The 25,951-nt window shown below is 41.1% G+C and overlaps 1 protein-coding gene and 1 long non-coding RNA gene across 2 annotated transcripts; one reads left to right on the top strand and one right to left on the bottom strand.

The window, feature by feature from the left end:
• LOC109232755 (uncharacterized mitochondrial protein AtMg00810-like) lies at window positions 1,243-2,010 on the bottom strand. The gene has a single exon (XM_019398492.1). It carries the CDS (start codon window positions 2,008-2,010, stop codon window positions 1,243-1,245), a length of 768 nt encoding a protein of 255 aa, XP_019254037.1.
• Window positions 7,260-24,007, top strand: LOC109239988. The gene is made up of 2 exons (XR_002069988.1): window positions 7,260-7,825; window positions 23,713-24,007. It is a non-coding gene; the product is annotated as an uncharacterized LOC109239988 (long non-coding RNA).

Here is a 25,951-nt window from a genome sequence, read left to right as displayed (position 1 = left end):
CCAGTCCTAGATAATCGAAAACAACCAATATTTTTCACAACGTTGATTAGTCATAGCTTGACCTCTAAACGAAGAAGGCATTAAATGATATACAGGGATAAGTTCGAAATTTTCTGAATTTATTTTCTGGTTTGCGACACGGCAAAGTAGTATTTTCCTCAAAAACTTAAGGTCCTCCATTCAGTTGCAGATGCAAGATGGTAGAGAGATGGTGATTGCTCAACAGCAAACCACTCATTTAGTAATGACCAGGAAAAAGAAGGCTAAAACAACCTATCCCACTACCAACCTTGCCAAGTAAAAACTTCCATTTTGATCAACTTCCCAGCAGTATTTCTCCAAGCCCATTAGTAAATTCACCATAAGAAGTAATCTAGAATTTAGGGTGAGTAAGTCAAACATGAGTGTATCTCTACATAAATAGTCGGTCATATTCATTATTTACTTTTTTAGCCATATATATAGATTATACATTAATTATACACGATTATGCATATATAATCATTAATAATGCATATATTATACCTCTACTGGCTATTTTAAGTTTAACCGATTAGCTGGACGGCTATTTGAGTTAATTCTTCTATTTTATATAGAATAGGCTCCAATTATTTTCTTAAAGAGTTGCTACTTATAAGAAAGGAGCTTGTACGACATCCTCTTTATGATCAGGGCGGAGCTAGCCCTTCGGATAGGGGTTCGGCTGAACCTAGTAATTTTTATCCAAACTTCGTATTTGTTTTAAAAATTTATTCAGTTATACACAAATTATTAATTTAGAGGACAGTAACTGAAAAGAAATAAAATATTGAACCCATAAATTTTAAATCCTGGCTCGGGTTTATGATCACTGGTTTCATCTCTTTTGGATTACTCTTTTATGGATTTGGAGATCGCCATGGGAATGCTTGAGCTAAGCTCAGTCGCAGAGAGAAGAGAGATTGAGAGAAGAAGAAGGAACTGTTGTATTGAATTAAAGAAGAAAGCTACAATACACGGTATTAATACACTGTACTAATTGCCTAAACTAACTAATCCATAATTTACATAATTACCCTCTACACTATAACTACTTAACTACTTTAAGTGTGTCTATATCCTTAATACTCCCCCTCAAGCTGTGTAGTGTGAACAAGTTGTATACTCCCATCTTGGATAGTAAGAAATCATGTTGTGCCTTCCCTAATCCTTTTGTTAGTACATCTGCAATATGCAGGTTTGTAGAAACATGTGCAGTCTATATTAGGCCATACTGAATCTTTTCTTGAACAAAATAGCAGTCGATCTCGATATTTTTGGTTCTTTCATGGTAGATGGGATTTGCATCAATCTGAATAGCCGTTTTACTGTCACAATATAGCTCACTGGAAGTTTCAAGTCAACATTCAATTCCTTAAACAACCCTGTTAACCAGACTACTTCTGCTATAGCATTGGCCATACTTCTATACTCAGCTTCTGCAGAGCTCCTTGACACTTTATTTTGTTTTTGGACTTCCATGAGATAAGAGAGTCTCCTAGTTTTTTCACAAACCCACCTCACTAATCTTCTAGTCATTGGGCAAGTGGCCCAATCTGCATCACAATACACTATGAGCTGGTCAGAAGACTGAGATGATAGCAGAATCTTCAGCCCTAGTGCATTCTTTAGGTACCTTACCACTCTCATTGCTCCTTCCAAATGTGACTTCTTTGGCTTGTGCATGAACTGGCTTAAATTTTCTACAGCATAGCTGATGTCTGCCCTTGTCATGGTAAGATACAACAGCTTCCCAACTAATTTTTGATAGTTGCTTGGATCACTAAGTAACTCATCAGCATCCACAGATCCATGAGCATTGGCTTGATCATACTCTGCGCTGGTGAGCTTATGGCTTGTGTCTAGAGGTGTGCATGTTGGTTTAAAACCTGCAAGCCCAAGTGTGGCAATGAGATCAAGTGTGAACTTCCTTTGACAAACCAAAATGCCATGTCTTCGCCTTGCAACTTCAAGACCAAGGAAGTATCTCATCTCCCCCAGGTCCTTGATCTTGAAGATGAGCCAGTGATCAAGAGATCATCCACATAGATAAGGATGATAACCAAACCAGAACTTGACCTCTTACTGAAGAGGGAATAATCATGATGGCTCTGCACAAAGCCTGAGGAAGCGAGGGCCTCACTGAGCTTCAAGTTCCATTGCCTAGATGCCTGCTTGAGCCCATACAAGGACTTCTGAAGCTTGTAAACTCTAGGAGGCTCCCCCTCACCTAGAAGACCAGGAGGTGGAGTCATATACACTTCTTCCAGCAAATCACCTTGAAGAAAAGCATTAAAGACGTCCATCTGATGCAACTTCCATCCATGCATAGCTGCTAAGGACAAAACAGTCCTTACTGTGACTATTTTCACCACAGGGGAGAAGGTCTCTTGATAATCAAGACCCTCTTGTTGTGTGTAACCTTTGGCCACTAAGCGAGCTTTATACCTTTCCACCTCACCTTTGGCATTATATTTCACCATAAACACCCATTTACACCGTATAACTCTCTTGTCAGGTGGCAAGGAAACTAACTCCCAAGTGTTGTCCTGTAAGGCTTGTAACTCTGCATCCATGGCTGCAATCCACTTGGGATCTCGAATGGCATCAGCGAAGTTGGTTCTGTAACAGCAGAGAAAGAACAAAGAGCCTTGAAGTAAGGTGAAGATAATGAGGCATAGGACATGTAAGCAGGCATGGGATAACTGGAACTCAAGGCAGTAGAAAGACCAGCTTTTGGCATTCCATGAACAAAATCATTGAGCCAATCAGGTGGCTTGGAAGTCCTAGTAGACTTCCTTAGTCCCTCTTCTAGCAAATCATGCAAAGAAGCCATAGTTGGATGTGGCATCATGATCGGTTCCAAACCTGCACTACTATAGAGTAGCAAGGATGGTCGATGCAGTTTTAAACAACAAAGGTCGGGATCGAATTCACAAGGAGTTAATTATTTTGGAGTTAGGTTTATACCCGAGTAGAGATGCGGGTTTTGCTCTTAATTGTACTTCCACAAATGGTTGGTTGTTTTCTATTCTACTTCTATTCTATAACATGAAGTATTTGAAACTAAGTACAATATTTTTGTTGGTTGTTTTCAAAGATTTAAAGGGAATAGGGTAGTGATTTCCGCCTAGGTGGATATCTAACGGGTAGCAAGAATCTAGGGCAATCATGTGATTAATCGGGGTCGTAGTACAGCTATCATACTCGAGTACTCACTCTATACCTCTCGGTAGTTTGAGTGATTTTGCCCAATTTGGCTTTCTCAAGTCCAATTGGGTATTCATGCAATTCAAGTGATTTTAGCTCAAGTCGGGTATTACTATCTCTAGATTTAACCCTTTAGTTGGGGCTATCAATTTCTTGAGTTCACCATTTCCTTGTTAGCCTGATTTTCCTAGACTTAGTCCCACTTTCTCAAGTAGAGACTAAGTCATAAAAGGCATGAATCAGTGTTTGCAACCACCAATTTCTTAGTTCTAGCAAGAACAAGGCTAAATACTACTAACCCATACACATTCAAGCCCTAAAATTTAAGACCCATTAAATACCCACACTAGGGTTGGGTCACAACCCTAGATATGGGTTTAGCTACTCATGAAAATAGCAGAAATCAAAGATAAAGAGAAGATAAAATCCATAATACTAAATTAAAAGATGAAAATCTGAAGTTATAAGGTAAATCTTGTACAAAATTGCCCAAATAGGTAAAACTAGCTGTCTCACGTGCTCAGCAAAAATCCCACTTTCTTCATTTTTGCATGACTTGCAAAGTCTCTGAACCTTAGCACACGCTGTCCGCGGAATTCCAACCGTGGCCGCGCTGGTACTTTCGCGTCCGCCGTCTTCTGGCGCAGTCCGCGCTTATGTCTGCCCAAAAAACTACCTCTCTGATGCTCCCTCTCGCGGTTCGCGAATTCATGACCGCATCCGCGGTGACACTTTTGCGGCCGCACTTTTCTGTAACGGTCCGCGTTCTACATTCTTGGCCCAGTCTTTGTCTTTATTCATGTTTTGACTCATTTATGAGTTGATCATGGCTACTTTAGCTCATTATGAACAATCCCTGCAAGCAAGCATATTATGTTAGTTTTCGGGAATACCTTTACGTATTTCAAGCCCAAAACACAAGTAAAAAGAGAGTAAATAATGGTTAAAATCCCCACTTATCACATCACTGCTGCAGGAGGTGATGTAAGGTGAGGCTGTGCCAGGTCTTGAGAAGATGGAGCAGCAGGAGCAGCAGGAGTAGGAGCTGAGGAAGCCTCAGGAGAAGGTGGGGCTGCTACTACTTAATCAAGAGCAACCTATGAGACCTCAGAGATAGGATCAATGATGAAGGCATCATCTGTATCAATAAACTGCTCAGCAGTAGTCCTGCTGCATCTGGAAGATGTGGTTTTGAATGGAAAAATGTACTCCTTGAAAGATACATCACTCCTTACAAAAAAATGTTTGTTAGTGAGACTATATAGCCTATAACCCTTTTGAGTGGATGAATATCCCATATGCACTGCTGGTTCTGCTCTAGCTCCAAATTTGTCACCTTTATCAGTGGTAGTAGCATAGCTGAGGCTTCCTAGAATTCTGAGATGTTGCAGCTTAAGTGGTCGACCATAGAACATTTTAAAAGGTGATTTTCCTGCTAATGTTGTGGATGGAATTCTATTGATCAAATATACTGCATTCTGCACACAAAATCCCCAGAATTTTAGTGGAATGCTTCCCTGAAACTTGATGGCTCTAGCAACCTCAAGAATCTGCCCGTGTTTCCTTTCTACCACTCCATTCTGCTGGGGTGTGTAGACACATGAACTTTGATGAACCACACCTGCATTCCTAAACATATCTGCACAATGTGAATTAAAGAACTCTGTTCCATTGTCTGTCCTGAATACCTTTATTGCACTATTAAACCGAGTCTTCACAAGAGTCATGAAGTTTTTTATTACAGTAGGTACATCACTTTTAAGCTTGAGCAGAAATATCCAAACCATTCTACTATAGTCATCTATTAAAGTGAGAAAAAATCTATTCCCATCATAGGTAGAGGTTCTATAGGGACCCCATACATCAGAATGTATCAAATCATATATTTTAGAACCTCTACTAGTACTTTGTGGAAAAGGAAACCTTGTCTGTTTTGCCAAGGGACAAATAGGACAGACATTATTACTATGCAACCTATTATGTTTTATTATATGCATCTGCTGTAGAACCTTATGTGGAATGTGCCCAAGTCTTCTATGCCATAGCTCTTCTTCATTGGTCACACACAATGCTGCTGAGGCTTGAATCCTATCTCTATCACTGTGAGGCCAATAGTATAGATCTCCTTTCAGCCTACCAGTCCCCTTTACCTTCCCAGTGTGAAGGTCCTGCATGAGGCAAAAGTCAGGAAAGAATAACATACAACAGTTTAGCTCCCTAGTCAGTTTTGATACTGACAGTAAATTGTATTTAAAGCCTGGTATGTAGAGCACAGTGGATATAATCCCTTGATCTAATTCCAATCTTCCTACACAAGAAATGGCCAAGCTATCTCCATTTGGCAAATGAACTTTTCCTCCTATAGTTTTAGACTATTCTTTAGGCTTAGAGATTATTTCACTGTTTGACACCATGTGATTTGTTGCCCCTGTATCTACTATCCACTTATCATCATTTGCTTTACTATCAGCATAATGAGTTATATTAACTGCATTTGCAAGCACTGGAGGGCCAGTTATACCTGCTGCATTAGCTGTTGATTCAGGTGTACTGTCCTTTTATAGCATCTTCAGAATTTGGTCGTACTGTTCTGGAGTGAATGGCATTGGCATCTGCATGCTCAGCCCTGCATCTTTCTCTGCACCTGCAAAACCACCTGGTGATCCTGTATAACCTGAATTGATGTAATCAATATTTGAACCTAAGGGTCGTGTAGCTCCATAACCAGTGTGACCATTTCCTGAGTTATTTCCCATTCCTTGATGCTGTCCATGATTCCCTAGTTGTGGAGAGTTACCAAAATGTGCTGAGTTAGCCACTGGCTTTCTTCTGCCCTTGAAATCTGGTGGATATCCAATTAATTGATAGCAATTCTCTTTGCTGTGTCCTTTCATTTTACAGAAATCACACACTATATTGAAATTCTTCCTAGGTTTCTGTATCTGAGGTCCTTTAGCACTCCAAAGTGCAGTACTGTCATTGCCCTCCATTAGTGAGTTGAGTCCTGTAGAGTTGTGCCCTGACGATCCGTTCTGAGTCTCATCCTCGATAACCATGGCATATGCTTGATTTAGACTAGGTTTAGTAGATTTCATAAGAATTTGACGTCTTGCCTGACTATATGAGTCATTTAGACCTCCCAAAAACTGAAGTAACCTCTGTTGACTCAAGAGCTCAACATAGTCCTTCACAGAGCTATGAGGCGGCATAATTGCATCAAATTCCCTCCATAGTTCCTTCAGTTTTGTAAAATATGTAGACACGGAGTCGGTACCTTTGGATATTGTTGCAATTTCCCTATGAAACTGATAGATCCTCATGCGATTGACCTTGTCAAATCTCTCACGAAGATCCTCCCACACAGCTCGAGCATTTGATGCATACACCATTCCACTAAGTAGATCTGGCGATACAGTGTTCATAATCCATGAAAGGACTATGGCATTACAAGTGTCCCAATCCTCCTGCAATGCTTCCGGAAATAAGGCCTTAGTGTGCTTACCAACAAACCCTAGCTTCCGTTTAGCTTGAAGTGCAATCTTCATCGATCTTCGCCATAGGCTAGAATTCTCGGATCCTTTGAGCTGAACCGGAATTAGCACTGAGCTCGGAGTGTCAGATGGATGCACGAATAGAGGATGCGTGTGGTCAATCTTATTTTCCCCCATTTTTGAATCGAAGAGAGAATCATAGTTTTGAGAAATCGTTTATCTTCCAACTGAGCTTCAACTTCTGCAATTGAGTGACGAAGAGGCGTGTTTAGATCTTCTCCACTAGCTTTGATACCATGTCGGATATCGCCATGGGAATGCTTGAGCTAAGCTCAGTCGCAAAGAGAAGAGAGATTGAGAGAAGAAGAAGGAACTGTTGTATTGAATTAAAGAAGAAAGCTACAGTACACGGTATTAATACATCGTACAAACTGCCTAAACTAACTAATCCACAATTTACATAATTACCCTCTGCACTATAACTACTTAACTACTTTAAGTGTGTCTATATCCTTAATAATTTTATCCAAAGTTAAGAACTTAGGATTTTATTTTTGTGTATACTCTGTTTTTGCCATTCGACAATTGAAAGAAAGATGTTTTTTTTCCTTTTGCGTGCTAGCAATCTGTTTGGTTGCTCTTTGAGAAGCGATGTGTACATATAGCTTAGCGTGCGTCATTTTGAATAGGTAATGCTCTTATTCCATTAGAGGTCCCAATTTGGAAATGAAAGTCATGTTCAATCACCAAAAGTGAGAACTTCACAAATTCGAGCAATAGCTTACCTACTACAAAAATCTATCATTTCTCACAATCAAATAGCAAAATTGAAGAACGCTACAGTGAAGTGTCGACCACTGGAGTGAAGTTAGGGTTTTAACTATGCATTCCACTTACTGACATCATTACTGGTTTTAACTATGAATTTCCGGCTACCAGAATGTCTACAGTGATAGATCTCGGAGATCGGAGCAACACTTGCCCGGCTGATCGGAGTTGAAGAGCTTATTGGGCCTTGTGGACTTGTTGCTACCATTTGTATGTGTTACCCGAGCCCAAAACAAGTGCCTCATCTATGTTTGAAAGGCAAAAGTTTTATCAGAAAAGTAAGTATTCTCCCCAAAAGCTTTATTGGTTTATTTTTGTGGCCATTCGTCCGAATTGATACCACCTTCTCACGTAATGAAATGTATATATTTCTTTCATTTTGCTGGGTAATAAAATGAAATGTATATATTTCTTTTATTTTTCTGGGTAATAAAATGTATCTATATTGGACAAATATTATCCAGTGTTTTAAAAAGCTTGGGCGTAAGGCAGGGCATTTTACAAATGCCTCAGCGAGGCGTAAGCCCTGAGGCACGAGGCGTAAACCCCATTGGTATTTACTTTTTAAAATTTTATAAAATAATATAATTGCAGTAAATATTTATAAACATGTAAAATTTCATAAAAATTAAAGAAAACTATATATATGTGATATATATATGTAGAAGTGCTCCATCCCCACAAAAAGCTAGTCAAGATAATCTATTATACGCTACTTACAAGCACCAGTAACTTTAGTCGAAAAGAATAAGTTTTCTACATGGAGGAACAATTAGGATGACTATCTTACAATTTGAACTTTGAACTTGCTGCTATGAAGGAGAATGGAGTTCTCTTTGTATTTATAAAAAAAAATTAAATATTCGTTGCTTTTGGGAAATATTAGCAGGCTAGAGGACAAGATAAAGAATTGGGAAAGACCATAAATTAGAGTTTCAATCAATAAAATGACTTTGAAATTTAATACATTTCAGTTCCTTTTTAGAACTTTTGAGTAATTACAAGCTGACTTTTGAGAATTTGGGTATTATATGAAGGACTTTTTCAACATTTGTTTTAATTTGAAAAAGTCTCTAGGGCTTACGTCTCACTACAAAAACGAGCCTCAAACGCCTCGGACGTACGCCCCGAATTGCTGGGCGTACGCCTCTTGAGACTTTCGCCTCACACCATCGCCACAGGGCATTTTTGGTGCGCCTCGCCCAAGGGCTCTCCCCGAAAACACCTTTTAAAATACTGATATTATCTATACTATCCAATATTGGCGATTGTCCCCTTATCCTTATTTGGAATTGAATTGATGCCCTCCTGTCGATTTCAAAGGTAATGTCATAAATGGAGTGGTGAATGTTTGACCCAAAATTTAGATCTAAGTTTAAATAATTAAATTTTCTAATATAATAGAGTTAATCTTAGCCTATATATATATATATATATATATATATATATATATATAAAGTCGGAAAAATAAAAAATGATTTGGCAGCTCTCTTTGGCCAAAGATCCTATTTATCTATTTTCTCCTTTTCTGAATTTTTCTTATTCTTTCCCAGTTTCATGCCTTTTTTATGCTTTCAAGGTGCAATTAGAGGAAGACTAAGTCGTTTCTATACTCTAATTAAATCTTCGTAATTACACCTCCCACTATTTCTCTTAAGAATAAGCCGTTTTAATATTCTAATTAAATGTTCTTAATTACACCTCCCACTATTTCTCTTCTTACTCTAGGGGTACATTTTGCATGGAAAGGGNCTATACTTTTAATAGTCTCAATAACTCCAATCCCTTTCATATTCATAACCTCCAAAAATTTAATGTGTAAGTTTATGATAACTTATCTCATTTTTTTAATCTTCCCCTTCCTTTCTCTCATTTCATAACTCATACTACCTTAACTTCTACTTTTAATAATATCCATAACTCCCATACTTTTTATATTCATAACCGCCTAATATTTAATTTAAAAATTAATATACCTTATTGTCACGACCCCAAACCACCCCGGTCGGGTTGGCGCCTATCACAGTACTAGGCAAGCCGAATCAACACAAATAACATAAAGGTCTTTTATAAATTCGTTTCCAAATCAGTTATGAACACAAGTCTTGCATTTAATATAACAAAATACGCGGAAGAAAACAAATACGCAAATATATCCACACTGCCCGATCCTGGTGTCACTAGTTATGAGCCACTAAGATACTGTCCAGTACTGTCTACTCAATACAAGAAAAGACTGAAACAAATAACACTAAGGATAGGAAGGAGAAAGACAGGGTTGTGAACGCCGTGCAACTACCTTGCTATCTCCAGAAATACTCAGAAGTTGCCGAAGCTCTCACTCTGATGCTCTGGCACCTGAATCTGCACACAAGGTGCAGGGAGTAATGTGAGTACGCCAACTCAGTAAGTAACCAAAGTAAATAAAGGCTAAGTGTAGTGACGAGCATTTAAAGCATATACATAATCTAACATAGAATCTCAATAGAAATATCAAAGTCAAATCTGTAGTTAAATTTCCAAACAGCTCGTAAAAATTCCAGTTTCAATGGAAGTTAATTAAAACATTTGTTCAATACCTTGCAATAGAGGCTCAGCATAAAAGAAGGGTGAAAACAATAAGTTCATAAACAAGCCCCTCGGGCAAAGTATCACTCATATGGATATATAGCCTCTCGGAAGCCTCTCAGTCACTCGTGACTCAACTCTTATCAATCAGCACTCACACTCAGCACTCCCGATCAATAGATATCTCATAATAATAACCGCTACGGCGTGCAGCCCGGTCCGTAAATATAGATAGTCGACTGCGCTTACTGGGGGTGTGCAGACTCCGGAGGAGCTCCTACAGCCCAAACGCTATATCGCTGCGGCGTGCAGCTCGATCCAACATATCGCTGCCGCGTGCAGCCCGATCCATATACATATAAATATCGCTGTGCGCGTGCAGCCCGATCCATAAATATATATAATCCTCACTATCCGGCCCTCGGCCTCTCTCAGTCATCAACCTCATAGCCACTCGGGCATTTCAGTGAAAAAAATCAGGGAACTCAGTCCAAACAACTTTCAAATATTTTAAGACAGAGTAATGAAACTGGGGGTGTGCAGACTCCGGAGGAGCTCTTACAGCCCAAGCGCTATATCGCTGCGGCGTGCAGCTCGATCCAACATATCGCTGCGGCGTGCAGCCCGATCCATATACATATAAATATCGCTGCGCGCGTGCAGCCCGATCCATAAATATATATAATCCTCACTATCCGGCCCTCGGCCTCTCTCAGTCATCAACCTCATAGCCACTCGGGCATTTCAGTGAAAAAAATCAGGGAACTCAGTCCAAACAACTTTCAAATATTTTAAGACAGAGTAATGAAACTAAATCAAAAGTAAACTGGTAGAAATCATGACTGAGGATATGCTTTCGAATCCAAACAGTGTGAGGAAAGTAGTAAAATACACCTGAGGGTTCAAACAGTTCGGCACAAGGCCCCAAACTTGGCATTCAACCAAATTAACAGATTCATTTGTACAACACATAGATATCATATAGAGTTTATCAAAATAAGCAACTCTGCAGTTACTACGGCACATACCAAGTCACAACCCCTACCGGTGCACGCCCACACACCCGTCACCTAGCATGTGCGTCACCTCATTTATCAAAACAATACGAAATTTCGGGGTTTCATACCCTCAAGTCTAGATTTACAATCATTACTTACCTCAAACCGGATGAAAACCTACTCTGCGATGCCTTTGCCACTCGACTCGGCCTCTAATCTCCCCAAATCTATCCAAAATCAGAATCATGACATCAATATATACTAAAGGAACAAAGCCCACTCGAAAATAATCATATTACATCAAAAATCCCGAAATTGACCAAATCCGACCCCCGGGCCCACATCTCGAAATTCGATAAAAATAACATCACTAGAATCCTTATCCTCCCACGAGTCTATACATACCAAGAACATCAAAATCGGACCTCAAATGGCCCCTCAAATCCCCAATTTAAACTCTCCAATTTCAAGCCCTAATCCCTCAATTTTAACCTTTAAATCCCACTAATTTCATGTCTAATCAGTAAGAAATTTCCATATAATCGAGTATTGAGTTCATAAACCTTACCTCTAATCGTTACTCTTCAAATCCCTCTTCAAATCCTCTCAAAAAGCTCCAAGTCCGTACGCAAATGGTGAAATAAGGCTGAAAATCGCGAAGGGAAGCTTTTATAGTTTCTGCTCCAGGGATTCCGCCCCTGCGGTCCCATGAGCGCACCTGCGCTACCGCTTCTGCGGAAATTCTCCGCTTCTGCGGTTTTCACTTAAGAGAACCGATTTCCGCACCTGCGCCCCAGGCCTCGCACCTGCAGGCTCGCAGGTGCGGTTAACCATCCGCTCCTGCGGCCATCATCAGGCGCCTGCGATCATCGCACCTGCGATCCCTAATCCGCAGGTGCGGAAACAACAGAAGCAAAAAAATTCTGCAACTCCTCTCCAATTCCAAACCTTCCGCCAACCATCCAAATCCATCCCTCGGCCCTCGAGATCTCAACCAAACATGCCAACAAGTCACCTAACACTATTCAAACTTATTCCAACCTTCGGAACACTCAAAACAACATCGAAACATCAAATCAGCCTCGGATTCAAGCCTAAGGATTTCAAAACTTTCGAATTCCGCTACCGATCCAAAAACCTATCAAACCTCATCCGAATGACCTAAAATTTTACACACACGTCACAAATGACACAACGAACCTACTTCAATTTCCGAAATTCCAATCCAACCCCGATATCAAGATTTCCACTACCAACCGGAAAACGCCAAAATTCCAATTTCGCCAATTCAAGCCTAAATCTACCACGGACCTCGAAAATACATTCCGATCACGCTCCTAAGTCCCAAATCACCTAACGAAGCTATACGAACCATAAAAACCCAATTCCGAGATCATTTACCCACAAGTCAACTTCCGGTTGACTTTTCCAACTAAATGACCAACTTAAGAGACTAAGTGTCTCATATCTCTCCAAAACTACTCCAAACCCGAACCAACCAACACGATACGATGGAATGTAGCTGAACAACATATAAAGAAACAAAAATGGGGAAAATGGGGCTGTAACTCATGAAACAACCAGCCGGGTCGTTACATCCTCCCTCTCTTAAACAAACGTTTGTTCTCGAACGAGTCAAGAAACATACCTGAAGCCTCAAATAGGTGGGGATATCTGCTCTGCATCTCCCGCTCGGTCTCCCAGGTAGCCTCCTCCACGGGCCGACCTCTCCACTGCACTTTCACTGAAGTTATATCCTTTGATCTCAACTTTTGAACCTGACGCCCCAAAATAGCCACTGGCTCCACATCATAAGTCAAATCACCATCTAACTGAACCGTGCTGAAATCCAAAATGTGAGACGGATTGCCAATATACTTCCAGAGCATAGAAACATGGAATACCGGATGCACACTCGACAAGATAGGTGGCAAAGCCAGCTCATAAGCCACCTCCCCAATCCTCCGAAGCACCTCAAAAGGCCCAATGAACCGGGGACTCAATTTACTCTTCTTCCCAAATCTCATAACACTTTTCAGGGGTGAAACCTTCAGTAGAGCCTTCTCCCCAACCATGTAAGACACATCACGAACTTTCCTGTCAGCATAACTCTTCTGTCTCGATTGCGCTGTACGAAGCCGCTCCTGAATTACCTTCACTTTGTCCAAGGCATCCTGCACCAAGTATGTACCCAAAAGCCTAGCCTCGCCCGGCTCAAACCAACCAACTGTAGATCTACACCGTCTCCCATATAAAGCCTCATATGGAGCCATTTGAATACTCGACTGATAGCTATTGTTATATGCAAACTCCGCAAGCGATAGAAACTGATCCCGTGAACCCCCAAAATCAATAACACAAGCGCGCAACATGTCCTCCAATATCTGAATAGTGCGCTCGGACTGCCCATCCGTCTGAGGGTGAAAAGCTGTGCTCAACTCAACCTGAGTACCCACCTCTCGCTGTACTGCTCTCCAAAACTGCAAAGTAAACTGAGTACCTCTATCTGAAATGATGGAAATTGGAATACCATGTAGGCGAACAATCTCTTGGATGTAAATCTCTGCTAACCGCCTTGAAGAATAGGTAGTACACACATGAATAAAGTGCGCGGACTTGGTCAGCCCATCCACAATCACCCAAATAGCATCGAACTTCCTCAAAGTCCATGGGAGCCCAACTACAAAGTCCATGGCGATCCACTCCCACTTCGACTCTGGAATATCTAACCGCTGAAGCAAGCCACACGGTCTCTGATGTTCATATTTTACCTGCTGACAATTGAGACACCGGGCCACAAATCCCTCAATATCCTTCTTCATTCTCCTCCACCAGTAATGCTGTCTCAAATCCTGATACATCTTCGCGGCACCCGGATGGATAGAATACCGCGAGCTGTGGGCCTCTTCCAGAATCAACTCTCGAAGCCCATCCACATTGTGTACACATATTCGGCCCTGCATCCTTAATACTCCATCATCACCAATTGTCACATCTATGGCATCGTCGTGCTGAACTCTGTCCTTGAGGACAAGCAAATGAGGATCATCATACTGGCGCTCTCTGATGCGATCAAACAACGAAGACCGAGAAATCACACAAGCTAAGACCCGACTGGGCTCCGAAATATCCAACCTTACGAACCGATTGGCCAAGGCCTGAACATCAACTTCAAGAGGTCTCTCCCCAACAGGAATATATGCCAAGCTGCCCATACTTACCGCCTTCCTACAAAGCATCGGCCACTATATTGGCCTTCCCCGGATGGTACAAGATAGTGATATCATAGTCCTTTAGCAGCTCCAACCATCTCCGCAGCCTCAAATTGAGATCCTTCTGCTTGAACAAGTGCTGGAGGATACGATGATCAGTAAACACCTCACAAGACACACCATACAGATAATGCCTCCAAATCTTCAACGCGTGAACAATGGCGGCCAACTCTAGATCATGAACGAGGTAGTTTTTCTCATGGGGCTTCAACTGACGAGAAGCATAAGCAGTCACTCTACCCTCCTGCATCAACACACACCCAATATCAACTCTCAAAGCATCACAATACACTATATATGAACCTGAAGCTGAAGGCAAAACTAACACTGGAGCTGTGGTCAAGGCAGTCTTGAGCTTCTGAAAACTCGCCTCACACTCATCCGACCACCTGAATGGAGCACCCTTTTGAGTCAATTTGGTCAAGGGTGATGCTATAGATGAAAATCCCTGAACGAACCGACGGTAATATCCCGCCAAACCAAGAAAGTTGCGAATCTCTGTGGCTGAGGACGGTCTGGGCCAACTCTGAACCGCCTCTATCTTTTTCGGATCAACCTGAATATCCTCGCTGGACACCACGTGCGCCAAGAAAGCCACTGAACTGAGCCAAAACTCACACTTGGAGAACTTCGCATAAAGCTTCTCCTCCCTCAACCGCTGCAATACCACTCTCAAATGCTCCGCGTGCTCCTCCTGGCTACGCGAGTACACTAGAATATCATCAATGAATACAATGACAAACGAGTCGAGATAAGGACGAAACACGCTGTTCATCGAATGCATGAACGCTGCTGGGGCATTGGTCAGCCCAAAAGACATCACAAGGAACTCATAATGAACATATCGGGTCCTGAAAGCCGTCTTAAGAATATCCGAGTCCCTGATCTTCAACTGGTGATACCCTGACCGGAGATCAATCTTGGAAAACACCCCCGCTCCCTGAAGCTGGTCAAATAAATCATCAATACGAGGCAAGGGATACTTGTTCTTGATTGTAACTTTGTTCAACTGCATGTAATCAATGCACACTCTCATCGTGCCATCCTTCTTCTTCACAAACAGAACAGGCGCACCCCAAGGTGACACACTAGGCCGAATAAACCCCTTATCAAGGAGTTCCTAAAGCTGCTCCTTCAATTCCTTCAACTCTGTCGGTGCCATACGATACGGTGGAATAGAAATGGGCTGCGTGCCCGGCACCATATCAATTCCAAAATCAATATCCATGTCCGGTGGCATGCCCGGCAGATCTGCAGAAAACACATCAGGAAAATCCCTCACTACTGGAACAGAATCAATACTAGGAGTCTCTGCACTAACGTCCCTCACAAAGGCTAAATATGATAGACAACCTTTCCCAACCATCCACTGGGCCTTCAAAAACAAAATCACCCTATTGGGGACAAAATCAGTCAAACTTCGCCACTCAATCCGTGGAACACCTGGCACAGCCGACGTCACTGTCTTAGCATGACAGTCCAATATAGCCCGATATGGAGATAGCCAATCTATGCCTAATATCACATCAAAGTCCACCATACACAGCAACAAAAGGTCCAATCGGGTCTTCAGAACCCCAATCATCACCACACACGACCGATATACGCGGTCCATAATAATAGTATTGCCCACCGGAGTAGATATACGAATAGAGGAAACAAGAGACTCACGGGCGTACCCAAATAACGAGCAAAATATGATGACACATATGAAAAGGTGGAACCAGGATCAAATAACACAGAGGCATCTCTATGGCCAACTAAGACAATACCTGTAATCACCGCATCTGAAGCAATAGCGTCCGGTCTGGCTGGGAGGGCATAGAAACGCCACCTTATCGGCCTCCCCCTCTAGGGTGAACCCTAGCTGACTGACCCCCACCCCTAGCTGCCTGGGCGGGTGGTAAAGTGACTGGAGCTGAAGTCGAGGGCTGTACCCTCTGCTGAGATGAACCCTCAAGAAGACGAGGACACTGTCTCATCATGTGTCCAAACTCTCCACACTCGTAACAACTCCCTGGTGCGGGGAACGGGGACTGAAGGGAACCCCTAGCATCGGAATGACCAGTAGAAGGACCTGGCATGAAAGAGCCCTGAACTGATGGAGCACAGGACAAACTCTGGGCTGGTAGGGCACTAAATGATGAATGGCCCTAATGAGAACTGTGAGAACCATGGCCCGATGATGCCCCATGAGGAACTGGGTGGTTGACTGAGCATGCCTGAATGGGCGGCCTCTGCCGTGCTGAAACTGACCTCTCGAAGGAACCCTACCATAACTACCAGATCCCCGAGGCCTCTTGGCCTCCCTCTCATCTCGCTCCTGGCAACGAACTGACTCAATCTCGCGGGAAATATTAACAACCTCCTCAAAAATAGCACCTAACACCCTCTCTCTGGTCATGAGAATTCGAAGCTGATATGTGAGGCCATCAACGAACCTCCTGATCCTCTCTCTATCCATAGGAACCAACCAAACAGCATGACGAGCTAACTCCGAGAACCTTATCTTATACTGCATCACAGTCATATCACCCTGACGCAACTGCTTGAACTGCCTGCACAGCTCCTCCATGCGAAACTGTGGCACATACTTCTCCAAAGAAAGAGCGGAGAACTGCTGCCAGCTAAGGGGCGCTGCACCAACAGGCCTACGCCTCTCACAAGCCTCCCACCAAGTGAAGGCAGCTCCAGAAAATTGAAAATTAGTAAATGCGACCCTACTGGTCTCCAGAATACCCGCAATACGAAGAATCCTCCGACAATTGTCCAAGAAACCCTGGGCATCCTCGCCCTCTGCACCACTGAATGTCGGAAGATGAAGTCTACCAGACCTTTCCAATCGACGCTGCTCGTCCTCAGGCATAACTGGTACTACAAAACCCTGAGTAGGTGCAACCAGCTGGGCTGGTGGTGCCTCCGGTGTCTGCAATCCCTGAACAACCTGCTGGGGTGTGTGGGCGGCGGGAGTCTGAGTGCCTCCCCCGGTCTGAGAAGTGGCTGCTATAGTAGAAACTGCGACCGCCTGAGCAAGACTATTGCACACGGTCAAGATCTGAATCAAGGTCTCCTGAAGACCCGGAAGAACAATAGGCACAGCGGGCGCTTGAGCTAGCCCCGCTAGAGCATCTCCCAATGGAATCTGATCATGAACTGGGCGGCTGGTGGATCTGCAGGTGCTACCCCATCTGCTGTACGGGCTACACCCCTGCCCCTACCACGGCCTCTAGTGGCCCCAACTGGTGGTCGTCCGTCCTGACTGGTAGCACGTGTACTCATCATCTGTGAAAGAATAGAATAACAGAAGTTTAGTGCTAGAACCAACAGATTCGCACGACAGGAATTTCAAGAATGTGAAGTTTTCCTAAAGGTTCTCTTGCCTCCCGAGGATAAGTACAGACGTTTCCGTACCGATCCGCAAGACTCAACTAAACTGGCTCATGACCCGTGAGACCTATGTAACCTAGGCTCTGATACCAACTTGTCACGACCCCAAACCACCCCGGTCATGATGGCGCCTATCACAGTACTAGGCAAGTCGAATCAACACAAATAACATAAAGGTCTTTTATAAATTCGTTTCCAAATCAGTTATGAACACGTCTTGCGTTTAATATAACAAAATACGCGAAAGAAAACAAATACGCAAATATATCCACACTGCCCGATCCTGGTGTCACTAGTCATGAGCCACTAAGATACTGTCTAGTACTGTCTACTCAATACAAGAAAAGACTGAAATAAATAACACTAAGGATAGGAAAGAGAAAGGCAGGGTTGCTAACGCCGTGCAGCTACCTTGCTATCTCCAGAAATACTCAGAAGCTGCCGAAGCTCTCACTATGATGTTCTTGCACCTGAATCTGCACACAAGGTGCAGGGAGTAATGTGAGTACGTCAACTCAGTAAGTAACCAAAGTTAATAAAGGCTGAGTGCAGTGAAGAGCATTTAAAGCATATACATAATCTAACATAGAATCTCAATAGAAATATCAAAGTCAAATCCGTAGTTAAATTTCCAAACAGCTCGTAAAAATTCTAGTTTCAATGAAAGTTAATTAAAACATTTGTTCAATACCTTGCAATAGAGGCTCAGCATAAAAGAAGGGTGAAAACAATAAGTTCATAAACAAGCCCCTCTGTGAGCACGTGATTTTTGCCTCACGTGAATTACTCCTACAGAATTCCAAAATTAGATTTTTTCTTTTAATTATTTGTTATTTTAGGAATTATTGTAGAGTTTTTCTGATTGTTTGCATTTTTGTGTGCATGTTTGATCTTATTTAATTCATAAAAAATACAAAAATACATTGCATTTGTATTTAGGAGTTAATTTTACATTTTTAGATTGATTGGTAAATTAGTTTGTTTTATAAAAAGGAAAAATCACAAAAAATAACTTATTTTTGCACTTTTTATTTTTTAGCTTCTAATTTTGTAGTTTTCTTNCCCCCGTGCCTCCCCTATCTTATCATTTTCATGTTCCTAGCACTATTGTACCGGATTTAGTGTTCAGTAAACTCATATCTGGATTTCTTAGTTGCTCATGAGTTGTGACACCCCGATTTGGGCTGTGTCGGGATGGTTTCTCCTATTGTTATCATTATTTCTGCAAATTATGACTATTAGATCCTGTTTAACCACTGTTTATGGTGTTTAACTGTTTAAAAGAGGTGTTCGGTTTTGTCTGGCTAGCCTTGTCTTCACGAGAGGCGCCATCACGACCGGGTTTGGGAATTTGGGGTCGTGACAAACAGCTTGTATGTTAATGCTGTTTATTAACGTAGGTGCAGGATTTCTAAGTGATAAACATGTATTAGTGTCAAATGAGATGCTGAAGCAGTATACGTGAAACCTAAGAGCATGATATCTAGTTCATGACACGATTTGAATGTATTGATCCTAAAGCAGGGATTCTAATGCAAGTATAAATAAGGTAAAGCCTATAACATGCTTTCTACCCCAATGATATTGATAGAAATATATAGCGACCCCATTTCACTAGTCATCCCCAATATTCGTTTACGAATAATTATTACAGACCAGTGTGAGCACGTGATTTTTTCCTCACATGAATTATTCCTACAGAATTCCAAAGAATTAGATTTTCCTTTAATTATTTGTTATTAAATAATACATTATATTTTTTCCTTTCATAAAAAAAATACAAAAATACATTGCATTTGCATTTAGGATTTAATTTTACATTTTTAGATTAATTACTAAATTAGTTTGTTTTACAAAAATGAAAAATCACAAAAAAAATAGTTCATGTTGTACTTTCACTCTTTAATTTCGAATTTTGTAACTTTTTCTTTTAAATTAGGAGTTAATTAATTTTTGTAAATACCATGCTTGTGTAGTTAATATTTTTGATAGGTTAATTTAGTTTTAAGATTTAATTTAGGTTTTAATTTTTAATTTTGAAAAGAAAAGAATTTTGAAATTGAAAAGAAAAGAAAAGGAATTATAGAAGAGGATTTTGGGCTCTTTCATTTAATTTTCCCCAGCCCCAAATCGTTTTCCTCCATTACCCGTCCAAACCCAACCAAATCAGGCCTAAACCCGTTCCCCTACCCGGTCTACCCCACCAGTAACCAAAACGACCCCGTTTTGATTCCTCAAATCAGGACCGTCGATCTCACTTGATCGAACGGTCCGGAACTGGGTCCAAAAAATATATAACTGTCCTAAAGCCAACCTCCCCCCCCCCCCCCGTTTCGTCTCTCTCACTTCATCTCCCATCCTCAGAGATCAAATCCTAACCCTAGCGCCGCCCCCAAATCCTCCATCTTCTCCGGTGGCGGCGCCATATCTAAACCGTCCCAAATCCACACCACATAACTCCCATGACTCCCTCATACCAAATCCGGCACTCTTTTCCCTCGAATCACCCTAATCCTCTTCGAATCTTAAATCTGAGTCGAACCCTAAAATCCGAAAACCCCCAAATCAAGATTCCAGTGAAGAATTAAGGTCTAGTTGGATTTTATTCGTGTGTTCTTGACAAGAACACACGAGTAATGTCAAACTCGGCCTAAATTTTAAGGTCTGAAGATTCGTCTCATTTCTTTACTGTCCGAGCCATTTTAGGTATTTTTCCTTTTCTTTTTGTATTGGGTGATACCCCTTTTTGCTTGAGCCCGACCGGGTTGGGTCCGGTCCGGGGCAAGTCGGGGCCATCGAACCCGACCTGGATGCAAGGTAGAACGACGGCCACGTCTACAACCGAGGTCGAGTCATTTCGAGACCGTTGCAGAGCTCGATATGAGTCACCACCGGATGGAGAAGCACACAAGGTCGGAAGCCGGACTCGTAACGGATAACCAAGCGTCGCCGGATATCTCGCCCAAACGTGATTTTCTCAACCACTTCAGGCCATTAAGGCGTAATTACAGGGATCCACGATGTAATTAATTTACCTACCTTATTTTTACCCTTAATCAGAATGTATAAAAGGGGAGAAGACCCCATAAAGAGGGGATCGGAAACCATTACACTACAGTACCATCTCTCTCAATTCTTGTACGCTATCAAGCACAATTGTTCTAAGCAATATTATATTCTGCGATTATTTACTTTAACAGCAATTGTTGAGTCTTTATCTTTTATTTTCCTCAATCCAAACCTTTAGTATCTTTTAGTTCACGGATCCTTAAAACCCCATATAAATTCAATTGTTATCCGGATTCCAGGGTAAACAGTTTGGCGCCCACCGTGGGGCTAAGGATATTAGTGAGCTCTTTGATACTCTTTCTTGACGCATCACAATACACTGGTTCTTTGCAAAAGAGTCCATCTTACATCCAAATTGCCAACTCATAGAATGGCACAATCAATCAACAACGAACTTGAACAGCAGACAGGAAACAATGGAATGCCCAGGCTCGAAAACCCGATAGATGCCGATTCCCGGATGGCGCTCAACACTGATCAGGCCTCCGGATCATCACATAGCGTCCGGGGAGAGGACGATTCGAGGGCCCAGGCAGTCGGCGAAGAGACTATCAACCTTAAAATGATTTTTGACATGCTGCAAGCCCAGCAATCGGCTATAGCTCAGCTCCAGAGCCGGGTCCAGGAGCCTGTCAGGTCCGAAGAAGCTCCCCGTGCAGCTGCAATCATCAATCCGACCCCAGTACAGCCGGAACGGGGTGGGCCGGATGCTGATTCTGCGGTTCTTAGGAGGCTAGAAGAATTGACCGAACGAATCGAAAAGGGGGAGGAAAAGATCGAGGCCAACAATAAAAAAGTAGAAACATACAACTCCAGGGTCGACCAAATACCAGGTGCACCTCCGGTCCTGAAAGGCCTTGACGCTAAAAAGTTTGTACAAAAACCGTTCCCATCCAGTGCCGCCCCAAAACCTATCCCTAAGAAATTTAGAATGCCCGATATCCCGAAGTATANCCAAAATTAGATTTTTTCTTTTAATTATTTGTTATTTTAGGAATTATTGTAGAGTTTTTCTGATTGTTTGCATTTTTGTGTGCATGTTTGATCTTATTTAATTCATAAAAAATACAAAAATACATTGCATTTGTATTTAGGAGTTAATTTTACATTTTTAGATTAATTGGTAAATTAGTTTGTTTTATAAAAAGGAAAAATCACAAAAAATAACTTATTTTTGCACTTTTTATTTTTTAGCTTCTAATTTTGTAGTTTTCTTTTAATTTGGTAATTAATTGGTTGTTGTGAATATTACTTTTAGTAATCAATCTAATTTGGTAAGGATAATTTGGGTTTTAGAATTAATTTAGGTTTTATTTTAATTTGGAAAAGAAAAGAAAATTAGAAATTGAAAGGAAAAGAAAAGGAAATAAAAGAAGAAGTCTGGTTCTTGGGCCATTTTAATTCAATTCCCCCCAAGCCCAATCAATTAAACACAAATACCCACTCAAACCGGCCCAGATCCGCGTCCCAACCGTTCCAAACCCCCATTAGTAACCAAACGACGACGTTTTGGATTCCCTAATCCAAGCCGTTGATCTCGCTTGATCGGACGGTCCGGAACTAGGTTCCAAAAAATATATAACTGTCCTAAAGCCTACCCCCCCCGTTTTGTCTCTCTCACTTCATCTCTCATCGTCAGAGACAAAATCCTAACCCTAGCGCTGCCCCCAAATCCTCCATCTTCTCCGGTGGCGGCGCCGTATCTAAACCGTCCCAAATCCACACCACATAACCTCCATGACTCCCTCATACCAAATCCGGCACTCTTTTCCCTCGAATCACCCTAATCCTCTTCGAATCTTAAATCTGAGTCGAACCCTAAAATCCCAAAACCCCCAAATCAAGATTCCAGTGAAGAATTAAGGTCTAGTTGGATTTTATTCGTGTGTTCTTGACAAGAACACACGAGTAATGTCAAACTCAGCCTAAATTTTAAGGTCTTAATATTCGTCTCATTTCTTTACTGTCCGAGCCATTTTAGATATTTTTCCTTTTCTTTTGTTTATCTCTTCTTCATTTTTTTATCTCATTATCTTCTACTCCCTTCTCTTCTTCTCGATTCTTCCTTGTGTTTTTAATTTCTCAAAGTCATTTTTGTATGCATGTTAGTATTAAGTCTATTTTATTTAGCCCAATTTTATTCTGTGTTATATTTTGTTCGAATGATTGTTTGTTTCTATTTTTCTTTGGGCCCAAGACCTTATGAGTCTTTATGACTCTGTAAGTCATTAGTTGGGTAATTTTGATTGCTGATTGAACCTAGTTTCTAAAATCAGAGGCCCAGGAAAAAGGATTCGACCCGGGCCTTGCAAGCCCAGGTTTGGGCTGAACCATTGGGTCAACTTGACCCATGAGGTTTCAGGGGTAAAAACAGGGGTCCTAGGGGTTAATTTAGGAATTTAGGCTAGGGAATATATTTATAACTGATTTGGGAAGCTTCTTGGAAGGTGGCTTTGGGACTAATTTTAAAAGCTAATTTTTAAGCTAAGAATATAACAGCAAAAATGAAAATTCCAAAAGGACTTAAAGTGCAAAAACTGAATTCATTCTTGCTGCCCTAAGGCTTGCCTATGAAGGCATTCTTTCTTCACTCACAAGTCAAAAATTCAGAGATAAAAAAAAAACTGAAATTTTGAACAAACGGCTGAGTCTTCAAAAACACTGAAATCCATTATAATTTTTTGATGGAAATTGGTTAAGCTTCCTGTTGGTTCTAGTATCTGAGAGTTACAAAGAATTTCTGGGGTTATTTTCGAGTCTAAATTGGTTTTCAAGCTTGGTTGCTGGTTGATTTGTTGAACTGAACTTGCTGCTGCTGCTTCTGCTTGAACTCCCAGCTCATTTTTCTTGTTTGTTTTGTGTTGTGACCAGGTATTCCTCACCTCCTCGACATGTGAATGGAAGAACACGAAGTTTTTGATTGAATTGAAATCTATGGCATATCAGTTTGTTAAATGTTGTTTCCTACATTCCTGAAAATCATCAGATTCTATAATTAGTTTGATTTTCTTTGTTATGTTTGCTCTTTACTGTTTTAGTTTTAAGTTTGGTTGTAATATTGGATAAATCATGGGCTCTAACCACTTAGTCTAAATGAGTTTGAGTTTGTGTTTGTATAAATGGACTATTAAGGCTATTGCAATAGAAGATTCAGTCGATTTACTTGTGTTTTAGACTTGGTTTAGTTTTGCTGAAACCAGTGTTGTTTTGGTGTTGATTTCTGCTTGAACTTGTTAAAAATGACAAGTATTGGCTTGCTTACCTATGGCCTGAAACACAGTCCAATGATTTCAGAATTTGTCATTTAGTTCTGCCTCTGTTCATGTATGAGTACCTTGAAATTTAAATAAATTTTCAAACGGAATTTGAGTTTGATTTTAGACTTGAGAATTCTCAGATTTGGATTAATTCTTTACATTTGGTTTTCTTTAGAAAGCTTTGAGTCGTGTGGTCTTGTTTAAATGTGCTGGTCTGAAATCAGAATTTAGCATGAACTTTGATCTCTGAATTTTGATGTTAAATGAGGAACAATTTGTGTAAAGGTTTTTGTTATCACACTAGGAATTATATTTTCAGTATAGAATGTATGTTGGTATCCAAATGTGCTTCACATGTGATTAAGGTTGCCCGTATTTGTTCAAATTCAAGTATTTTCATGAAAAATTGTAATGTTCTTCCAAACGTTAGTGCTGAAACACTAAACTGGGCTACCAGCATTGGCCCAGTTGTGCCAAATTCCCCTCTTGCCATTAGGTTTTCGATTTAGGCTTCATGGTAAGCCCAATTGTGTTCTCGTTTTTGTCAAGTAACTGGCAATTGGCTATTGCGCTTCAGGCCAAGCCCAGGCCATGGAATAAATAGAACGATTTCATTTAGTGCAAGTCCTTCTGCGTAATGAATTAAGTGTGAACCTTAGCCTAAAGTAATTACAATTTCTTCAAGCCTTCTTTAATTAGTTAGACTCTTAAATAAGTTTGAGGTGTGCCATATTAGACAAGTTATAATTTATGGCCCTCACATAAATACAAAATTAGTTTAGAAATGCCTTGAACCTTCGTAGTTTGCTTAGGCGCGTTAATTAATTAATTGTCATAGCTACGGGTACGGTTCCTGTGACGTAGCTGTGGTACCTAATTCCCAAATCCGGGGGTACATTTATGTGACCCGGCCATAACAACTAATAATTTTAAATAAATTAAACATGTTGTAGATCGTGGGTACGGTTCCCGTGACACGATTCTCAATGTGTATCAAACAAACAAGTGTACGACAATCATAACTTGTTCCAAAATAATTCCATAAAAATAATTAAAAGCGGTTACAAAGCTAAAAATGCACAATAGGTTTAAAATATGTAATAAATCAGATAATAGGCCAATTTTAATAGTTTATGCGACCGTGCTAGAACCACGGAATCCGGGGGTGCCTAACACCTTCCCTCGGGTTAATAGAATTCCTTATTCAGAATTTCTGGTTCGCAGACTTCAAAAGGAAAGTCAAAAGTTCCTCGATTTGGGATTTAAAATAAACCGGTGGCTTAGGACACCAATTAAACTATCCCAAGTGGCGACTCTGAATAAAAAATAAATAAATAATCCCATTTCGAATAATGTCACTTAAAGTGGAAAAACTCCCTTATATCACCTTCGAGTGTGTATAAAGGAGGTGTGACAGCTCTGGCAACTCTGCTGGGGATAAGAACCCAGAACTTCTGGTTCAGGGTTCAGAATTCGAGCTTAGAATAACTGTTATATTTTGGCTTTATTCATTATCTGATTTTTACATATTTGAGCATAATGTGCTAAATGTCACTTTCTACCGCTTTGATATTATTTGGATTGTATATAAACTGTTACGAAACCCTTCTCTTCTCATCTTCGGGGATGTGCACGCTGGCGTGACTCCTCTTTCTGTTAGTGTCATACCTTGAAATAAGAAAGAGGCTCGGACAAGTTACAAAGCCGGACGGCCTTTTGGTTCCCGGTACGTAGCCCCTCCTCGGCTCGAGTTGTCCGCTCGGGTACACAAGTCTAGAACAGTATACCCAGGTTTTAAACTTAGAATAACTCAGCCTCATGCCGGATCCCTAGTAGGAACGTTTGTTTGCATC

Source organism: Nicotiana attenuata, chromosome 1, assembly GCF_001879085.1.
Source record: "Nicotiana attenuata strain UT chromosome 1, NIATTr2, whole genome shotgun sequence".
NCBI lineage: Eukaryota > Viridiplantae > Streptophyta > Magnoliopsida > Solanales > Solanaceae > Nicotiana > Nicotiana attenuata.
This window is presented reverse-complemented; position numbering and strand designations above follow the sequence as displayed.

What these genes read in the sequence shown, in the direction of transcription:
- LOC109232755 (XM_019398492.1), bottom strand. Translation starts at nt 2,010, where the DNA reads ATGAGATACTTCCTTGGTCTTGAAGTTGCAAGGCGAAGACATGGCATT.